This window comes from Oryctolagus cuniculus, chromosome 3, assembly GCF_051225735.1.
Source record: "Oryctolagus cuniculus isolate XC-2025 breed Fujian yellow rabbit chromosome 3, ASM5122573v1, whole genome shotgun sequence".
Classification (NCBI taxonomy): domain Eukaryota; kingdom Metazoa; phylum Chordata; class Mammalia; order Lagomorpha; family Leporidae; genus Oryctolagus; species Oryctolagus cuniculus.
The window spans coordinates 99,574,969-99,597,890 of NC_142869.1; the positions used below are offsets into that span (position 1 = coordinate 99,574,969).

At 37.2% G+C, this 22,922-nt stretch overlaps 1 protein-coding gene across 9 annotated transcripts in view; it reads right to left on the minus strand.

The window, feature by feature from the left end:
• Positions 1-22,922, minus strand: part of KYNU (kynureninase) — a 226,249-nt gene that overhangs the window by 128,466 nt on the left and 74,861 nt on the right. For all 9 annotated transcript variants that reach the window (XM_070071543.2, XM_089329240.1, XM_017342818.4 and 6 more), the window contains one exon: positions 13,743-13,825. In XM_070071543.2, the coding sequence (XP_069927644.2) occupies positions 13,743-13,825 (83 nt within the window). The remainder of the gene's footprint in view (positions 1-13,742; positions 13,826-22,922) is intronic.

Here is a 22,922-nt window from a genome sequence, read left to right on the forward strand (position 1 = left end):
GTGCGGCCAATTGTGGAGTGAACCATCAGATGAAAGATCTCTCTCTCACTCTCTCTCTCTCTCTCTCTCTCTGCGTAACTCTGACTTCCAAATAAATAAATCTTTAAAAAAGTTCAGTACAAAGCTTAACAACATACTTGGTGAAGCAAAAGAAAGCATATTCAAGCTAGAAGACAAATCTTTGGAAATATTTCAGTCAAACCAAAAATGAAAAAAATGAGAAAAATAAAAGGGGCCGGTGCTGTGGCATAGAGGGTAAAGCTACCAACCACTTGAAGTGCTGGCAATCCAATATGGGCACTGGTTCTAGTCCCACCTGTTCCAGTTCTGATCCAGCTCTTTGCTGTTGCCTAGGAAAACAGTGCAGGATGGCCCAAGTCCTTGGGTTCCTGCACCCGCATGGGAGACCAGGAGGAAGCTACTGGCTCCTGGTTTTGATGCAGCTCTGGCTGCTGCAGCCAATTGGTGTGAACCAGCAGATGGAAGACCTTTCTCTCTCTGCCTCTCTGTTACTCTAGCTTTCAAATAAATAATCTTAAAGAAAGAAAAAACAGTGTTTGAGATTCATAAGATACTATCAAACAACTCCACATATGGGATTTAGGAGTTCCAGAAAGACTGGAAAGAGAAATGGATTAGAAGGTCTATTCAGAGAAATAATAAGAGAAAATTTCACTAATTTGGAGAAACAAAGGATATCCAAGTAAAGGAAGCACATAGAACTCCTAATAAATATGACCGGAAAATATTTTCACCACAACTGACTGTCGTCAATCTTTCAGCAGTAAAACATAAAGAAAAGATTTTAAAATGTCTGTAATATAGATGGCAGACAACCTTCAGAGGATCTTCAACTAGTCTGAGAGATGATTTCCCATCAGAAACCCTGCAGGCTTGAAGAGAATAGAGACACATAGTCCAAGTCTTAAAAGAAAAAAAAAAAAAACCTGTCAACACAGAATACTGTACCCAGCAGAACTCTTATTTATGAAAAGGGTGAAATAAAGACCTTCCATAACAAACAGAAACTGAAAAAATCTGTCACCACTGGTCCAGCCTCACAAAAAATGCTTCAGGGCATGCTAAACATGCACACCCACACACACACAAACACCCAGAAAGATAGTCATCATTATGAAATAATGTGAAGGCCGAAAATCTCTCAGTAAAAGTGCAAAGGAAATTCTTAGCAAATTAAATTTAAAAATTCTTAGAAATTTTTATAGTAAAAGGCAGGGCAAATTGCTACTTGCCAATATATTAACCTTAAATATAAATGGACGCAATTCTCCACTGAGAAGATATAGACTCGCTAAATGGATTAAAAGACAAGACCCATCTTTTTTTCTGCCTACAAGAAACACACCTCACCAAAAAGATACACACATATCAAAGAGGGGAAGGTTAGAAAATGATATTCCATACTAAAGAAAAGCAAAACCGAGTAGGAATAGCCATCCTAATGTCAGACAAAATAGACTTTAACACAAAAACTGTTAAGAGATACAAAAAGGGCACTATGTATTGATTAAAGGATGAATGCAACAGGAAAATGTGACTATATAAATGTATATGCACTCAATGCCATGGAACCTGTCTACTTAAAACAATTGTTAATGGGCATAAAGGGGGACATAGTCTCCAATACAATACTAATGGGGGATTTCATCAAAACACTCTCAACAATGGAAAAATCAACTACACAGAAAATCAGCAATGAAGCAACAAAAATAATCTACACAATGGACCAAAGGGACCTAACTGATACCTACAGAACATATCCTTTTCATCAGTGCATGGAACTTTGTCTAGGTTAGACCAAATGCTAGGTCATAAAGCAATTCTCAGCAAATTCAAAAAAGATTAAAATCATGTTATGTATCTTTTCTGATCACAAAGAATGAAGCTGGATATTAACAATCTGAGAGTATCTAGAAAACATGCAGACACATGGAGACTGAACAACACACTCCTAAATGAAAAGTCAAAGGGAAATAAAAAAATTTATGGAAATAAATGAAGATGACAATACAACCTGTCAAAACTTATGAGATACAGCAAAAGCAGTATTAAAAGAAAAGTTTATAGCAATTCATGCTCAGATCAAGAAATTGGAAAAATATTAACTAAAAGATCTAACAATGCATATCAAGGACATAGATGAACAACCACCAATAGAAAGAAAGAAATAATTAAAATTAGTGAGTAAACAAAATTAAAACAAAAAAATACAAAGTATCAATGAAGTGAATAACTGGATTTGGAAAAAATAAATAAAAACAATACACCATTGGCTGAACTACTAAAAAAAAAGAAAAGAAAAAAAAGAAGATCCAAATCAGTCAAATCACCGTTGGAAAAGGAGATATAACAATGGATGCCACAGAAATAAAAAGAATCATCAGGAATTACTACAAACAACTGTATGTCAAATATTTCAAAGTCTAGAAGAAATGGATAGATTCCTGGACACATAGAATCTACCAAAATTAAGTCATGAAGACATATATTCTTAGCAAATTAAATAAATTTAAATGAAATCAACCCAGTTGCCAATCATTCAATGACTGGATAAAGAAAACGTATATGTCCATTGTGGAATACTACTCGGCCATAAAAAAGAATGAAATCCTGTCTTTCTCCACAAAATGGATGTAACTAGAAACCATATAATTTAGCGAAATAAGCCAGTCCCCTCAAAGGCAAATACCATAGGTTTTCCCTGATCTGTAGTAACTAATGGAGTAAAAAAAATGTAATGCATATTGGCCAAACTGACGTATTGAGAATTGATTATTATTTACAAAGCTTGTCTGTGCTATTGAGGAAGAGTATTTTTTTCCTGCTTTCTATTTTTTGAATACTTAGTCGAGGGTTAATCTTCAGATTATAAAATAAACTGAAAGTATATTATTGTAAAAATTAAAACAATGAATAAGAAAGGAAGGAGAAGGGTGGAAGAATGGGCGAGAGGGAAGTTAGGGTAGGAAGTATCACTATGCTCCAAAATCTGTTATATGAAATACATGAATTTGTTCACCTTATGTAAGTAAAAATATATATAAATAAAAGAACAAAATGACAAGTTTATTCTGTTGGAAGAAAAGTATTTAAATCCATATTTAGATATTCATAATATGCATTTTCCATAAACATTTTTGGAGAGCTCTTGTATGCATGGGTTTGAACATTTTTTGCTTCCAAATAAACTTTAACTCCACTTTCCACTTTTTGATGTCTTCATGTCCTATTTTTAAGTATTTTTGTGCACAAAACAGACTTTGTCCACTTTAAGAAATAATATTTTATATCCTTTATTGTATTTTAGGACCAAATATCTCTAATTAAATTATTGTAACATATGGAATATAGAAATACTCAATGAAGTCTATCCCTTACATGTGTCATAACAGGAAATATTTGGTCTCTGATTCCAGTTCCTGGCACAGAACCCTAAATTCCACGGATATTCTGAGAATGAGAATAGTGTCTTCGCTGTTCACAATAAGTCCCACCAGATAACACCTAGTTATACTAATGTGATGATTTATGGTAGATAGTCTTGGGATGGAGATGGTCAAGAGAAAGACCAAATGAAAGAGAGCTCAAATTTCAGCTTACACACCAACCTTCTATGCTGAAAGAAAGGCTGCAGACTGAGCTTCGTGAAAAATTCTTGACCGGAGATTTAGAGGTCCTCGGTTGGTGAATATAAAGATCTAAGTGCCGAAAAGGCATCACACTTAGGGTTGGCATGGAAGGTCCATATTTGCCACCCATCCTCCATGGCTATGCCCTGTGCATATCTTCCATTGGCTGTTTCTGACTTGGATACTTCATAATAAATTTGTAAATGTAGATGAAGTGTATACCTGAATTTTCTGCACTATTACATAACCTGAATAGAGAACTGTAGAAAACCCTGAGTATATAGCTGGTTGTTCAGAAGTAATGGTAGTATTTGGGACTTATCCCTGGCATTGAAAGTGGGGCAGATTAGAGGAGACAAGCCCTTAACCTGTGGGTGCACAATAATTTCAAGAAGTGTCAGAATTGACTTAGATTGTTGGACACCAGCTTTGGTATCTGACAGTTGGTCACTGGTGTTGGAAAACATACCAGAATATGCATTATGTTACTTTTTTATTGACTTTTAAAAGCAGACAATAGCCCCTCAAGCCAGGGTTGACATTGTTCCTCCAAATCTAAAAGAAAAATAAAATGCCTTCAGTTCTGTTACTTTTCCAAACAAGACTAAATATTTATAATCCATAACATTTTTTCCTTACTAGCAATGAGAGGTGGCTGGTTTAAAATTTCAGTGATTTTTATATAACTTTCATGTATTTATTGTACAACAAAACACTTGGATCTTCAAAAAGTTCCAACAAAGCTGTAAACTTTGAAATGGTCAAAGGAAATAATTTTTCAATTTATTGGCTTCATAAATAAATCTCACTAAATAATCTCACCGTACCACTTTTCTGAACTATATATCCTTACTTATCTTTAGAGGATGATAAATATTAAGCACAAAATAAAAAGGGTTACAACACAGTTTGTGTTCTGAAAGCAAACCTAATAAACACACACAAAAATCCACATCTTAGGAAAACATAAATTTTCTGGTCAAATTAATTCAGGATTTTTTCAGGTATTTTTGTTTAAATTAATGTAAAAAATTACCTCTTAGTCATTTGAAAGAATAATCTGGCTTCCAAAAAATGAATGTAAATGAAGGCTTTATTGAATAACTAACCTATCTATAAATGCAAATTCAGGATGATTCAAGTGGAAATTTCTTCCTTCAGAATATACACTTCTTTTGATAATTTTGACAGCGCATGAAGTGCTTTATGATCCTAAGAACCTGCTGGTGTGGTGGGAGACAATCAGTTCAGGTTTTACCTGGACTGGCTAAAAGCATTCTGGATCTAGATTTCAGGATCAAGTATCTAGAGGTTTGCACCTTTGCCCTGGGACTTTTTGTAAAACTCCTTCTTTCAGGTCCTATACACTCAGCCTGTCTTCATGTGGTGATTCCAGAATACTGCACTTCAAGAAATCTGAGTGTGCCAATGTGCCCATAATGGCTACATTTCTGGGCGATGGAGAATTTTTGTTTATTTTTGAGAAGTGTCACATTCACTTCTCTGTGTGTCAGAGAAGTGAGACTTTTTGGTTTATACTTTAACTAATCTTCAACTAGAAGTTAATATTCTGAATAAATAATAAACCTACATAAAACAGATAAACATTGTGGGGAGCAAATCAGACTAGACTAAGTTACTGGAATTAAGACTTATTCTATGCATCTGCTCTCCCACAATATGGCGCTGGGAGAGGAGTAAACAACTTCTACACAGCTGCCTCCAGTTTGACCAATAACCTGCAGGAGCTGATCCTGCTCCTAATTGGAGGAGAGCAGCGTACTCCGCGTGTGGGTAGCAGAGTTGGGATTGGTGGAAGAGGACTATAAAGGAGGAGAGAGACAACATGCACCAGGAACATCTAAGGGGAACATCCGAATAACATCTGAGCAGCCCCCGAGAGAGCCGGCTGGTGGTGTGCCGCTCCCCCGCGGAAGTGGGGAAAGTGGCAGGGGGAGCCGCCCTTCCATGGAGGTGGAAGGATCAGCAGCCAATCCGGGAAGAACCAGCAGCAAACCCGGGAAGGGCCGAGCAGACAAAAGAACAGCGCAGGGTCTTGTGTCGTTCCTCCACGAAGAGGGGGAGCGACAAAACCTATGTAGAAAGTGGTTATTAATCAAACAGCAATAGGAAGCAGAGTTGCCTTGTGCCTATTAATTTTCTATGGTTTTTTGAAAATATTTTTGAATAAGTTAACATGTTCATATGGAACATAAACTAAAAATGAATTGCCTTGAAAATTTTGTGATTTGTGGGGTGTTAAACATGAGTGCATCGTTCTATGTGCATGTGGTAGCATCTGCTGTAGGGTGATCCCTTTGGGCGCCTGTGCTGGAAAACCCCTTCATGTCAGGGGCTACATGTTGCCCAGATGTGGCAAACACTGGTTCACTATGCTACATGGGTGCTAGCAACTATATCAGAACACAAATGAATAACTTTTTGTATTTACTTAACCAGCTTTTTTTCATTAAGCTGTATGTTATGAACTGGGTTATATTTCCTCAAATTCAGCAGATGAAGGAACCCCTGAGCTAAAACCATCCCAGTTTCCTCAAATTCAAACATTAAAGCCTGGGGCTGGCTCTGTGGCGCAGTGGGTGAACGCCCTGGCCTGAAGTATCGGCATCCCATATGGGTGCCGGTTCTAATCCCGGCTGCTCCTCTTCTGATCCAGCTCTCTGCTATGGCCTGGGAAAGCAGTAGAAGATGGCCCGGGTCCCTGCATCCATATGGGAGACCTGGAAGAAGCTCCTTGCTTCAGATCGGCACAGCTCCAAGAGTTGCGGCCATCTGGGGAGTGAACCAGCAGATGGAAGACCTCTTTCTCTGTCTCTACCTCTCTCTGTTACTCTTTCAAATAAATAAAAAAAATAAAATCTTTAAAAACAAAACAATACAAAAAACAAACAAAAACAAACATTAAAGCCCTTATTCTCAAATCAGTACAGTTTAGAGATTGGGTGATTAAGGTTATAAGAGGACTTAAGGGTGGGACCTAAATATGATAATATTGAAGAGAAGAGAAACCCAGAAATATATTTATCTACTCACATGCATAAAATAATGACCAGGTGAGGATATAGTCCTTTTGTAAGCCAGGAAGGGACCCCTCACCAAAGCACAACTCTGACAACTGCTTGATCATGGACTTCTTGTCTCCCAAGCCCTGAGAAAATTTCTGTTGCATAACTAACCAGTCTGCAGTACCTATTTTATGTTCACCTATGCTGACCAATGTAATGTACCTGCTGTGACCTGGGACCCTTTCTTTTCTCACCACAGCAGACTAACTGTCCAGTCCTCTCCTGAGTGGAAGCTGTGGGAGGATTTCCCCTGGCAACAAGGAGTGGACAGGTGGATCTGGCATTCTAACTATATTTTAATAGACTTTCAACAAACCTCCCTGTTTTTATTCCTGTGTTCCTCTTCCCTCCAACTTCCACTTCCAGTACTTTTTTTAAAGTACTTTCCAGCCGTTTGAAGGACTTGCAAGGTAAAGCAAAGAGCTTTTCATTGTTTTCCCTTGAGAAATTGGTATTTACTTTACTTAAAAATTTTTATTAATATAAAGAACAGATTTTATGCATTCCATAGGTACAGTTCCAAGAAAACAGCCACACTTCCCTCTCTCCTCTGCTCCCCCTCACTGCCTCCCTCCCCTCTCTTCATCAGTTTCTGCAGACAGTTTTAACCTATTCTATATTTGCAGGCTTAATTTGCCACTAATCATGATATTCAGCAACTAAAAAATTGGAAGACCACAGTTCCACAGAAGCATAAACAATAACTGAAAATGACAATCATATCCCAAAATGATGTTTCATTTCTATTCATTTTTGTATTCTAAATTAACTGCCACATATTAGAGAAAACATATAATATTTGCCTTTTTCAGACTGACTTATTTCAATAAGCATCACTTTACTTTCTTTTCTGAGAAAGCTCATTGCCACTTTCCCACCTGCTAGTCGGATCCCAAGATGTAGTTGTTACCATCTCCTTTGACATTCTATTTTGTCCTTTGGGTTTTTCTTTTTCAAATTCCATTAAAGTTCTACAGGATATTTTCTCAACACAGAAATGGCGTAAGTTTGTGATGATGGATATAACAGTTATCCCTATATTATCATTATACATTGTAGGCATGTATTGAAATAGCATCCTGTACTCCATACATTAATTTTTTAACAAAGAGTGCAGTGAGATATTTAATGTTCCATTAGCTGGAAAATTATACCTCTTTGGTAGCACATATCAAAATAATTAACCTTACTTTTTTATATTTCAGTTTGTCACATATACATTAATTTTATATCTTTCTTTGTATGTTTCTTCATTGGGAAAACTGTGGACAGTGAATATTATTTGTTATTTCATACTCAGTAAAATTTCTGACATACAGCAGAGGCTTACTTTTTACATAAACAATATGTTACTTGGATTTTCATGATATGCCAATTGCCATTATTCTTTCTGAGGTTTAGGTCCCACTTTTCTCATTCTAATTCCACTCTCCCTCACTCCCAGCAAAAGTTGACTTTGTCTTCTGACTACTAGTTAGGAATTGCTATCTAAAATAAGAAAGATTTTTTTTATAGTTGGTTATAAGGGAGTGGGGATTGAAATAGCACTTTGAAGAGGGCTTGCATTGTGGCATAGTGAAGGCGGACTCCTGTCTGTGACACCGGCAACCCTATGTGTGCCAGTTCATGTCCTGGCTATGCTGCTTCTGATACAGCTCCTTGCTAACATGTTTGGAAATCTTCCATTGACCCAAATACTTGGGGCCCCTGCCACTCATGTGGGAGATCAGGATGAAGCTCCTGAGACCTGCATTAGGACAGGCCTAACCAGACCGTTGTGGTCATTTGGAGAGTGAATAGAAGGTTGGTTGGTGTGCCTGTTTGTATGCCTATCTCTCTCTCTCTCTCTCTCTCTCTCTCTCTCTGTGTGTGTGTGTGTGTATACATATATATATATATATGCCTTTCAAATAAGTAAACCTTAAAAAAGAGAAACAGCACTTTGAAAACAGCTGATTCCCTAAGTCCTTCAAGTATTTCCAGAAAACACTACTAACATTTCTGAGATATAATTATTTTGCTTCATATCCTGAATTCACATAAGATTTCAGGCAATGTTGGATATTCAATTCAATAAATAACTTTTTAAAAATATTAATATATATATACCATCTAAAACTATTCTGATTAATACCAATTGTGTGTGTGTGTGTGTGTGTGTGTAATGACTTTAGGAAACTGAAAATAGACCAAAGACAGACCAGCTGTGTTATTTACAGCAACGTTCACTCTAAATATAGATAGATAGTAATGGGAGACTTCAACACCCCTCTTTCGTCAATGGACAGAGTATCAGCAAAGAAACAACAGAGCTCATCAATACTATGGACCCAAATGGACTGAAATCTAAAGGATTTTCATCCCACTGTTGAAGAGCACATAATCTTTTTTAAGTGCATGGAACTTTCTCTCGGAAAAACCATATGCTAGGCCATAAAGCAAGTCTCAGCAAATTCAAAAACATTGAAATCATACCATATATCTTTTCTGAACACAATGGAATTAAGCTGAAAAGGAACAACCTAATAATGTCTAGAAAACAGGCAAACATTTGGTGACTGAACAACATACTTCTGAATGAACAGTAGGTCAAACGAGAAATCAAAAAATTCCAAGAAATGAATGAAAATGACGATACAACATATCAAAACTTATTGGATACATCAAAAACAGTGTTAAGAGGGAAGAAGAGGGAAGTTTATAGCAATTAGTGCCTACATCAAGAAACTGAAAAAGCATCAGTTAAATGAGCTATCAATGCATCTCAAGGACCTAGAAGCAGCAAATGAAACCCTAAATTAGTAAGAAGAAAGAATCATTAAAATTAGAAAATAAACAAAATTGAAAACCAAAAAAAAAAAAAAAAACCAGTACAAAAGATCAGTGAAGAGCTGGTTTTTGGTAAAAATAAGCAAAATTGATAAACTATGGGTCCAACTAGCCAAAAAAAGAAGAAGACGACACAAATTAATAAAATCAGATATGAAAAAGGAAATGTAATAATCAATACCACAGAAATAAAAGGAATCATCAGAAATTACTACAAACAGCCATATGCCAACGAATTGGAAAACTTAAGAATTGGATGGATACCTGGAAACATAAGATCTTCCAAAATTGAAACATGAAGACATAGAAGACCTAAACAGACCAATAACAAATACATACATTCAATCTGTAATAAAGACACTCTTAACAAAGAAATGCCCAGGACCAGAAGGCTTAAAAGTTGAATTTTACCAGATTTTTATAGAAGAAATAATTCCAATTCTTCTCAAACTATTCAAAATAATTGAAGGGAGGAATCCTCCCAAAATCTTCTGAGGCCAGAATCACCTTCATACCAAAACCAGAAAAATATACAATAGAGAAAGAGGACTATAGACTTGTATCACTGATAAACATAGGTAAAAAAATTCTCAACATACATATTAGCTAATCAATCCAACAACAAATCAGAAAGTTCATTCAACCAGATCAAGTAGAATTTATCCCTGGTATTCAGGGATGGTTCAACATACACAAATCAATAAATTTAATAAATCACATTAACAGATTAAAGAATAAAAAGCATATGATTATTTCAATAGATGCAAGAAAGCATTTGATAAAATACAAAATCCTTTCCTGATAAAAAAAAAAAAAACTTAAGCAAATTCTATAGAGAAGGAACATTCCTCAACAATGAAGGCAATATACAACAAAACCACAGCAAGTGTCATGTTAAATGGAGAAAAGTTGGAAGCATTTCCACTAAGATCTGGAAGTGGACAAAGATGCCCACTTTCACCATTGCTATTTAATATAGTCTTGAAGACTTAGCCAGAGCCATTGGACAAGGATAAGACATCAAAGGGATATAAATTGGAAAGGAAGAAGTCAAATGATCCCTGTTTGCAGACGATATGATTATATATATAGGTAAATCAAACACTCCACTAAGATACTGTTGAAAATCATAGCATAGCTCAGTAAAGTTCCAAAATATAAAATATATAAAATTAACATAAAAATCAACAGCCTTTGTATACATACACAATGCCACGGCTCAGAAATAACTTGTATGATCAGTCCCATTCACAATAGCCACAAAAAATTTAAATACCTTGGAATAAATTTAACCAAGGAGGTAAAAGATCTCTATATTGAAATAAAAACATTAAATAAAGAAATAAAACACAAAAAATGGAAAAATATACCAAGTTCATTGACTTGAAGAATTAATATAATCAAAATGTCCATATCACTCAAAGCAATGTATAGATTTAATGTAATTCCAATCAAAATATCAAAAACATTCTTCTTGGATCTAAAAAAAATATACTAAAATTCATATGGAAACAGAAGAGACTCCAATAGCTAAAGCAATCTTAAACAACAAAAACACAGCTAGAATCATCAAAATACCAGATCTCAAGACATAATACAGGGCAGATACAATCAAATCATCCTGGTACTGGCACAAAAGTAGATATGGAGACAAATGGAACAGAATAGGAACCCGAGAAATCAATCTATGCATCTATAACAGTTGGTTGTATTATTAATCTTTGATAATTAGTTAATCAATTTGTTAATGTTGACAAAGGAGCTATAATCAAGCCCTGGAGTAAGGGCAATCTCTTCAACAAATAGTGTTGTGCAAATTGGATCTCCATATGCAGATGTATGAAACAAGACCCCAACTTTACACCTTAGGCAAAAATCAACTCAAAATGGATCAAGGAGCCAAATCTATAACCTGATACTATCAAATTTCTAGGTGAGAACATTGGGGAAACTGTAAGACATTGGCATAGGCAAGGACTTCTTGGAAAAGACTCAAAAAGAACTGGGAATAAAAGCCAAAACAGACAAAAGGGGTAATAAGCTGAGAGGCTTCTACACAGCAAAGTGAAGTGGTAACCTGCAGAATGGGAAAATATTATTTGCAAGCTATGCAATTGAAAAAGGATTAATATCCAGAATCTATAAAGAGTTCAAGAAACTCAATCACAACAAAACAATCTGGTGAAGAAATGTGCATAGTAACTGAACAGGATTTTTTTTTTTAATCAAATGGCTAAAAGACACATGAAAAAATGTTCAGGATCATGAACTATCAGAGAAAAGCAAATCAAAACCACAATGAGGTTTCATCTCATCCCAGTTTGAATGGCTCTGATACCGAAATCAGAAAACAACAAATGCTACCAAGGATGGGGGAGAAAAAGGTCCCTAGTCTACTGTTGATTGGAATGCAAGCTAATACAGCTATTGTGGAAGACAGTATGAAGCTTCCTCAGAGAGATGACAATAAATCTTCCATTTGACCAAGCCATCCCACTCCTGGGAATTTACACAAAGGGAACAAAATCAGTATATGAAAGAGTTAACTGTACCCCCTTGTTTATTGCAGCTCGATTCACAATAGCTAAGATATATAACCAACCCAGATGCCCATCACTTGATGACTGGATGTAAAAAAAATTGTGGTGTATATACACTATTGAATATTACAAAGCTGTAAAAAAAGAATGAAATCCTTTCTTTAACAACAAAATGGATGCAACTGGAAAGTATTATACTTAATAAAATAAAATAATACAGTCTCAAAATGATAAATATTTTATGTTTTCCCTGATACTGAGTACAAAAATCTTAATGTATAATTATTTGGATTTCAATCTGTATAAAAATAATTCTGTGCATAAACTGTTGAGGAGAAATGCTTAATGTCTAAACGAACTTAGTTATTATCATGACACAGGAAATTTTACATGTATCATTGGTTATATTTCATTGAAAGAAATTATGAATGACTAATTGACAAAAAAAAGTATAATAGTCATTTATACATTCAATTATTGTTTACAGCAGTTGTCTATATTCCCATTAAGCTAGGGTCTTTTTCTTTTTATTTGTTAAATTTTTTAGTGAAGTTTTCAGCCTTTTTACTCTAATGTAAATTTCAAATACATTATCTCAAAACTAAACAAAAGAAAGAAAGGTAGAAGGAAACAAGGTGGGAGGGTGGGGAAGCAAGAATATCATTATGTTCTTAGACTTGTATCTACAAATCATATTGAATCTGTTAAAATAAATCAAAATACAGAAAACAAAACAAAACAAAAAAGAGTATGGGGCTCTTTTCTGAATGAATAAAATGTTACAAAATGAATTTGCTGACGATTGCACATATCTGTACAACTGATTGTACACTTTACACTGGAAATGTTTAGTGTGTGAAGTATTTGCTAATAAAGCTTTTTTTTTTAAAAATGAATTTAAATAGGTCAGCAATGATTAAATCAAAATGACCAAAATATGCTTAGCATTTTTTACTTTATTGAAAACTAGGGTTCATTTAATCACATATTACAGGAAGTTCATTTAAGTCAACTTTTATGAAATTTGTTAAATTATAAGTAGATATAGTACACATGCTCTTCATAGGCAGTTTAACATTAGTTTTTGTGTTCATAGGAAAATATAATAATGTTTTCATATCAAATGACTGATTGTGTTCATTATAGCATCCTTTGAAAGAACAAATCTTAGTTAAAGATATACTTGGGGCCGGCACTGTGTCACAGAGTGTTAAAGCCCTAGCCTGCAGTGCTGGCATCCCATATGGGTGCAGATTTGAGTCCCAGCTGCTCTACTTCTGATCCAGCTCTCTGCTATGGCCTAGGAAAGCAGAATAAGATGGCCCAAGCCCTTGAGCCCCTGCACCCACATGGGAGACCTGGAAGAAGCTCCTGGTTCCAAGTTTCAGATCAGCCCAGCTCTGCCCCTTGTGATCATATGGGACTGAAACAGCAGATGGAAGATTCTCTCTCTAACGCTGTCTTTCAAATAAATAAAATAAATCTTAAAAAAGGATTTACTTAATCTTTACTGTTATAAGATAAAGTAGAAATCTGAGATATCTTTCAATAACATTCTGACTTTATAACCTATACTTCTAAGTAAACGATAATATCTTGACATTGTTTGGGAAAAATTTACCATATTTTTTACTTACCTACAATGTCCTCCATAAGACCTACTATACACTCATCTCCTGTAATCCAAGGTCGTTTCCCTACATCATGACCATACGCCCCCCTGAAATTGAGAACAGACATAAACAATTCTTAATTTTTTTACAGAGAACAAACTGCCCCTAAAAATAGACAAAGCATTCAAGAGGAAATTTCTGAGACCTGTCGAGCATTGGTGGACAGGGGTATTTGTCTTATCCACCAGATTAATCTGACTTGGGTGATGTGCACACAGGATCTGTTTTGTCTTAGCGCCCTGAAGCAACCTTGAGTAACCCCTTGGTCTTATCCATACTTTATCTATTCCCAGAAATGACCTCCTTAAAGTTAATCAGTAGTTTTCTCTTCAGTAGGCCCTTTCAGAAATAATACCATCTCTGCCTCTGAACGTACTTCTAGCCAATCATGTTCTAATGATAACAACCTGCAACCAGTGAGAAACTCTCCTTCATCCTCAGCTTACCGAAAGCCAATTTTCTAGGGTCAAACCAATGTATATTCACTGTGTAGCATATAAATTCTGAATAGAATATGATAATTTCAGAACATATCCCAAGATTCAGTGAGTCTTTGGGCTTGTGTCCCCTGGGCCTAGGTTGCCTATATTCTCCTCTGAGTAAACCATGTATTAAACTTTTTACAGATTCTGTTTATTTCTGTTGACAGACAGTATGTGTGTGTGTGTGTGTGTGTGCAATTTCTCAAGTATCAGCTTTAGCAACAAGATAATTCCACAAATATGAGGGCAATTTTAATGTTTGGATAACCACATAAAAGCATATTTTTTAAAAACAAAGAAAGTCGGCTGGCGCCGCGGCTCAATAGGCTAATCCTCCACCTGTGGCGCCGGCACCCTGGGTTCTAGTCCTGGTCGGGGCTCCGGATTCTGTCCCGGTTGCCCCTCTTCCAGGCCAGCTCTCTGCTATGGCCTGGGAGTGCAGTGGAGGATGGCCCAAGTGCTTGGGCCCTGCACCCCATGGGAGACCAGGAGAAGCAGCTGGCTCCTGGCTTCGGATCAGCACGGTGCCCTGGCCACAGTGTGCTGGCCGCAGCGGCCATTGGAGGGTGAACCAAAGGCAGAGGAAGACCTTTCTCTCTGTCTCTCTCTCTCACTGTCACTCTGCCTGTCAAAAAGCAAAACAAACAAACAAACAAAAAAAAACAAAGAAAGTCATATTTGGAAACTTTTTTTAACTTGTCCTTTATAACAAGGCCTTAATTTCCTTTTATATGGTGGATGAGTGAGATTGTCCATATATTATTTCATTAGTTTGCTGTATTTTATTTTCATGATGTTACCAGTTTCTCCTTTATTTTGATAATTTCAGGACATAGTAATAAGAAGGTGTGATAACCCCATTAATCAGGTCTCCTCCTCTATTTTTTTAAAGGTTTATGTATTGATTTGAAATGCAGAAGAGAGAAACCTTCTATCCTCTAGTTCACTGCCCAAAAGGCTGAAAGAGCTAGGTGTAGGCCAGGTCAATGCCAGGATCCTGGAACTCCTTCTTGGTCTCCCACAGGGGTGGCAGGATCCTTTTGGCTGCCTTCCCTGGAGTATTAGCATGGAGCTGGATCATAATCTTGAATCTGCACTCTGATAAGGGATGTCATTGTCTCATGTGCCAGCTAAACCCCACTGTGCCACAATGTTGCCCCAAGACTCCCCTCAATACCCTGAAACTTAAAAGCCCCCTTTGGTGTTTCCCTTTGCTACCTCAAAACCTTCCTACCTTGTTCTATAGGTTCTAGCTATAAAAGTGAGATTACTGAATCCCTACGTCTTAAAATTATTTTTACAGGCTTCATCATCAGGCTGGCCTAAATCAGTCTCAACTATACTAAGGCTGACCACCCAAGCTGCATATGGCAGAAAGGAGAAATATGACCTATAAATGACACCCAGAACCAAAGTTGCTCTTCTTCCATGGACATGAAAATTGGAGAATGAGCAGAAACAGAAGATCCAGACAGTATTTGATAGAATATACCACCCACTGACTGGACTGTTTCTCACACTGATCCATACATGTAGTCCTGCCATGGACCCCAAGTCTTTACTTCTTTCCTAACCCCATAAATCTTTATTCTAGCCTCCAGTTAGGAAGACAGATTTCAGTTTTACACCTGCCACCATGATGGCCAGCCACATAAAGCTTCTCATTTCTCAAAAACCCAATAATACAAATTACCTTTTTTGTTTCCATGAAGTTTTTGGACTTAGATATTTTTAGCAACAGTAATTATTTTCTAAAACATTGATGCTACATTTGGGGGCTAGAGATTTAAAGGATTATAAATTAAAATTATAAATAGAGCCACAATCTGTAATCTGAATAGTGGTATATAACAGTGGTAATAGGATGATACTTTAGGGAAATAATAAGATATAGTTATAATCAAAGTCAACACTATACCTTGACCTACTTTCCAACAATTCCATCTACCTATTCCAGCTTTACTGTTGTAGCAAATATTCCCATAATCAGAATGGAGAAACAAAACATGTACAAGTATGTCAAGTTTCATGAAGTTCCCATGAAATGAAGAAGATACACTTTAAAGATAAGGAAGAAATTAAACAGAGGACCAAGGGAAAGTGCCTTCAGCAATGTTACATACTTGTATTTTATGAAGCTTTGAATTAGATTGTTCCTAATTCAAAATTTAGTAAACTTGAAAGAAAGGAACAAACAGGTGATTTTTGCACAGTGCAAACCTGGACTTGAATCCATGCAATAAAATTCAGTAAGATGGCAATGATGAGCTAATAAAGCTGCTCTGAGAGCAGTAGTGAAACTGAAGAATTAGATCCCAGTGCTTTATACTTCGTTGATTTTCATAGTATAAATATTGCCGCCATGGCTGGTTTCATACTAGCAACAAAAATTTTGCATATTTTGGGCATTTCATGTAGCAGTTAAGTAGCATAGCTGCTTAGGATGGCCACATCACACACATATCGTAGGGCCTGGTTGAGTCCTGATACTCTGCTTCTGATCCTGCTTCCTGCAATTGCACACCCTTTGAGACAGCAGGTGATGGCTCAAGTACTTGTGTTTCTGCCACCCACATGAGAGACCCAAGTGCAATTTCAGGCTGTTGGCTTTGGCCTGCCAAATGCTGGTCATCGCAGCATTTAGTGTTTGATCCAGTAGATAGAAGAGTCTCTCTCCATTTGTCTCTTTGCCTTTCAAGTAAATTAAACAAACATAAAACATATTTCTAAAATTCTGAATATTTAATAGTCAGCTTTTATAATCTAGTATTTGACAGCTCCGGGTCACTACCGCTGTGACTTATTAGAAGATTTCAGGATTCCCGGTTGCCCCTCTTCCAGGCCAGCTCTCTGCTGTGGCCTGGGAGTGCAGTGGAGGATGGCCCAAGTCCTTGGGCCCTGCACCCCATGGGAGACCAGGATAAGTACCTGGCTCCTGCCTTCGGATCAGCGCGATGTGCCGGCCGCAGCGCACCGGCCGTAGCGCACCGGCCGTGGCGGCCATTGGAGGGTGAACCAACGGCAAAAGGAAGACCTTTCTCTCTGTCTCTCTGTCTCACTGTCCACTCTGTCAAATAAAAAATAAAAAATAAAAAGAGATTGCAGGACTACAAAAGTAAATGGGTAACAATATGTGCCTGCAAGGGTTGCCATGAAAAATACACGAGACTCCATGTAAAATAGATGGAATCATAGTATCCCCTTGCTGAATCTTCCTTCCTAATGTACACCTAATGGTTAAACTCCCTTCATCAGCAGGTAGTGTACAACATAATTTTTAAACTAATATTTCCATTACCATATAAACTAAGATGAAGGAAGAGACTTTCATAGACTGCTCAGAACCAAGGAGGAAGAGAAGGGTAATTGTTAGTTATTATTATTCATATTATTATTAGATAGCCTGCAGCTTGCCTCTTTCTTGACTTCCAATATAAATGCTAAAGACAAAAATCCTTATCATTAAATGGTAGTTAAAGGCAGATAGTTGGATCCTTTTTTATTTTAATCACACAGGGCTCCATGGCCTTTGCTGATAGCACAATACATCTTCTTACATTTAGGTAGTAAAATTCTATGTTCTGCCTCAGAGAATTTATATCTCAGAATATTATGCTATCTACTCCTCACTCTGGTAGACACCATGGTAATAATCTTTAAGAATACGTTTCTTCCTGCAATGCTTCTGGCATCTCCCTCCCGTTAAAATATCACACACAGAGTCTGCTAGCTCATTTTGTCAGCCTACTAGCCTGGGGTAGTGAAATGTATTTAGAAAGTGTTATCCAAATAAACCCAAAGTAAAGTGGCCTGTCATTAGAAAGAGTTGATGTAGATTAAAGCGCAGTTATAAACATATGTATTAGAGTTAAGAAAAATGTTATCTTGCGCTCCTTCAAAACTGTTTAAAATAGCTGCAACACAGCTGCAATCTTCTTTCACAAATGTCGGAAAGGAAAAGTAAGCATGAAAAAGAGCTCACTCATTCCCATGACATAAATCATCGCAATGAGTGGGGTGTTTTCTGAGACGTCTAGGAGCAGTATTTGCTCACGGAATTAGATTGCAGGATATAAAATCTAATTAGGAAGTTAATAGAAATTTGGATCCTCTTTAAAGTAGGACTATGCTTTAACCATCCTACAAAATGAAAAGTGGCCCTGCTTTTTAGAAAGCTTCCCTCCATAAGTAAATAAATAAAATTTCACAGCCTCTCTTAATGATATCACAGTTTTTTGGTCTGTGACTCAATTGATGATTAGCCAAGTAAGATGCTGGAAAATCTTTGTAATATACCATAACATATCATTTCTTAGTCATGAACTAGTTTTTAAAAGAATGATTAAATTGAATAAGACTGTGAGGGTCTTCAGGAGGCTGGGTCCCCGGCAAGCTTTATCCATGCCCTGCCCGCACATACCGCTATCATGTAAAGTCATCCTTTGTCTGTAAGCCAGGTGTTTTCTACTGGATAATGTAATTCAGTGGGCTATTTTCCTCTTTAAATAATCCTACCTAAACTGTCACAGTGCTTTGAAGAATCCCTACAAAGACACAGCTGTAGAGCAGCTTTCTGCTCCTATGAAATAGAGAACATCATTTATCTAGCAGATTTGACAACGCAGATGATGTAAAATATTCCGGTTCTATCTTAGGGACATAATATCCATTTCTCAACTCATAATGTGCTCTTTAGAATTGATCTATGTTTCTCTTCCAGCTGAACTTTACCATTATGATTATTAAACCATGTTATTCTCTTTTAAATAATATAGGCCATTGCTAAATATTTAATGTAAAACATTCTCACCATTTTTTAAAAATTAAAATACTTTTCATTTATTTTAAAGGTGTAGAGAAAAAGAGAGACAGAAACAGAGAGATCCTCCATTCACTGATTTACTTCCCAGTTTACTTCCCTGCAACAACCAGGGTTGAGCCAGGCTGAAGTCGGGAGCTAGAACTCAATCTGGGTCTCCCACATGGGTGGCAAAATACTTGAGTCAACACAAGCTCCCTCCAAGAGTGCATTATCAAGGAGCTAGAATCTGAAAAGTGGAGTTGGGATCAAATTCAGTTACCCCAATATGGGATGGTGGTATCCCAAGGGCATGTCAACTGCACCCTTCCTCAATTCTTTGAGTTTATTGTCCACGCATTCTTGCTTATCCCTTAGGTTTAAGCGTATTTTTACTTTTTGTCACCGCATGTTTTTTGCTGAAAATTAATTACCGTGTGGTCTAACATACCCACCCTCTTCAAATCTGATGTTTTTGCAGGTAGACACCTGTCACTATTGACTGGATGAGAACACATTCCCATGATAAACTCCGCTTGGCAAAGATGGAAAGCTCAAGCCTGCTGAGGCCAGGTTACAAATTATGTGCATAAATAACAGTTTTGTCTTCAACTTTCTGACACAGAAAGTCACCATTCCCATTATAATGGTGAATCTACACCCCCAACTGAACATGAAACACATGTAACATACGTGATAACTTAGTGGGTATGTGCCTCTGCCCCCTTTTGCATATGCATAACTCTTTCCAGAACACCCCCCAAATCCCAAAACTTAACGGATATGTATGAATTTCTTTTTTTTTTTTAAACTTTTATTTAATGCATATAAATTTCCAAAGTACGACTTATGGATTACAATGGCTTTCCCCCCATACCGTCCCTCCCACCCACAACCCTCCCCTTTCCCACTCCCTCTCCCCTTCCATTCACATCAAGATTCATTTTTGATTATCTTAATATACAGAAGATCAGCTTAGTATACATTAAGTATGGATTTCAACAGTTTGCTCCCACACAGAAACATAAAGTGAAAAATAATAGATGATTTTTTAAAATGATGATGAAATCAGAGCAGACCTATTGTCATGTTTAATCCCAGTGAGAGTCAAGTTGGGAATTGATAATTTTTTTTTTTTTTTTTTTTTTACAGAGGATCAGTTTAGTATGCATTAAGTAAGGATTTCAACAGTTTGCACCCCCATAGAAACACAAAGTGAAATATATTGTTTGAGTACTCGTTATAGCATTAAATCTCAATGTACAGCACATTAAGGATAGAGATCCTACATGAGGAGTAAGTGCACAGTGACTCCTGTTGTTGACTTTACCAATTGACACTCCTGTCTATGGCATCAGTAATCTCCCTATGCTCCAGTCATGAGTTTCCAAGGCTATGGAAGCCCTCTGAGTTCTCCGATTCTTATCTTGTTTAGACAAGCTCATAGTCAAAGTGGAGGTTCTCTCCTCCCTTCAGAGAAAGGTACCTCCTTCTTTGATGGCCTGTTCTTTCCACTGGGATCTCACTCGCAGAGATCTTTTCCAGAGTGTCTTGGCTTTCCATGCCTGAAATACTCTCATGAGCTTTTCAGCCAGCTCTGAATGCCTTTAGGGCTGATTCTGAGGCCAGAGTGCTATTTAGGACATCTGTCATTCTATGAGTCTGCTGAGATTCTCACTTCCCATGTTGGATCACTCTCCCCTTTATTTACTCCATCAGTTAGCGTTAGCAGGTACTAGACTTGTCTATGTGCTCCCTTTGACTCCCAGTCCCTTCACCATGACCAACTGTGAACTGAAACTGATCACCTGGAACAGTGAGATGGCATTGGTACATGCCACCTCGATGGGATTGAATTGGAATCCCCTGGTATGCTTCCAACTCCACCACTTGGGGCAAGTCTTGAATGCATACTCTATAGAGCTTGTAATTATTCATTGTTCTGGAAGCTGGGATTTTTAGTCATGAGGCTACTTCACTGTTGACTTGCATAACCAATTAATAATGCTTTCTGGGTACAGCTCAAATAATTTTCTGCATGTTTCCATTGGAATATATGTTAGAGAAGACCCCTCAGGTATTCTGCCCAAGTACAGGTCCAAGCATCCTAAATGTTTTATTTTGGAATGTTGAAATTATATAAATGCTATTAATTTACAAAACAAATATATTCTTCAAAGTTATTAATCTACTTTAGAAATCTTATAGAAGTGAAAATTAAATGGTATAATCATAAAACACACATTTTAATATAAGCACAGAGATAGCTGTTCCTAAAGGAACTCTGTTTTTCTCAATTTTGCATTAAATAAATAGTAGTTTTAGAATAAAACTTTTGAGTCCTGCTATAGTCTGCATATGCCCCTCCAAAATTAATCAATGTGACCATATCAAGAGGTAAGGCATTTAGAAGGCATTTTAAAGTCATGAGGGTAACCTCATGACTGGGATTAGCATCCTCTTGAAAGAGATATGAAGGAGGTGTGTATCCCTTCTGTCATGTGAGAATACAGCAAGGAGCACCATTATAGCATGGAGCAGATTTCACTGGATGTCAAATAATAGCACCTTGAATTTGGAACACCCAGCCTCCAGAATAAATTTCTGTCCTTTGTAAGTTATCTTATTTCATATATTCTATTATATAACCAAGAACAGACTAAGACATGTCTTCAAATATTTCTTAGGGTATATCTATTCTTAAATTTCCTTTAGTACAGTATAAATACTCAGATGAAAGCCATATGAATTGCAATACCAGGTTGCATTGTGATCAGAAATGGTTTATTCTATAGATAAATGTGGTGGGTAATATGTCTACAATAGCCCATAAAAATGAAAAAATATGACACCAAATGAACCAAATAGCATTTTCTACTTTTCAGGTTCCAGAAGATCACATATTTGATACCTACATCCCTCAGAGATTTCTTTTTGTCAAAGCACTCTAATTTTTAGATTACTATTAAGACTACACATTATTAAAGATTCATTTATTTGAAAGGCCGAATCACATGTGCATGTACATACACACACACACACACACACACACACTCACACAGAGACAGAAAAGGAGAGGGAGAGCCGGCGCCGTGGCTCAATAGGCTAATCCTCCGCCTTGCGGCACCGGCACACTGGGTTCTAGTCCCGGTCAGGGCGCCGGATTCTGTCCTGGTTGCCCCTCTTCCAGGCCAGCTCTCTGCTGTGGCCAGGGAGTGCAGTGGAGGATGGCCCAAGTACTTGAGCCCTGCACCCCATGGGAGACCAGGAGAAGTACCTGGCTCCTGCCATCGGATCAGCGCAGTGCGCCGGCCGCAGTGCGCTGGCCATTGGAGGGTGAACCAATGGCAAAAGGAAGACCTTTCTCTCTGTCTCTCTCTCTCACTGTCCACTCTGCCTGTCAAAAATAAATAAATAAATAAATAAGTGAAAAAGAAAAGGAGAGGTAGAAAGGGAGAAAAATATCTTCTATCTGCTGGTTCACTCCTCAAATGACTGCAACAGCCAAGGTTGGGCCAGGCTGAAGCCAGGAGGCAGGAACTCCATCTGGGCCTCCCATCCAGTTGGCAGGAACTCAAGTACTTGAGCCACCATTTGCTATCTCCCAGGAACATTAAGGAGCTGGACTGGAAGCAGAGTAGCCAGGCCTCAAACCACACTCGAACATGAGGCGAAGATGTTGTACACATACCAAAATGTTCGTTACAAGGTTACAGATTTTAACATTAACAACTAAGCAGTTAATTTCAATGTGCATTGCAGTGTTCAATAATGTGTAGCTCTCTTTGACTCAGTGCTTTCCCATAAAGATCCATTGCTCATGAGAAGGAAGCACTGATTTAGCTTTCACGGCATCCAGAAAGG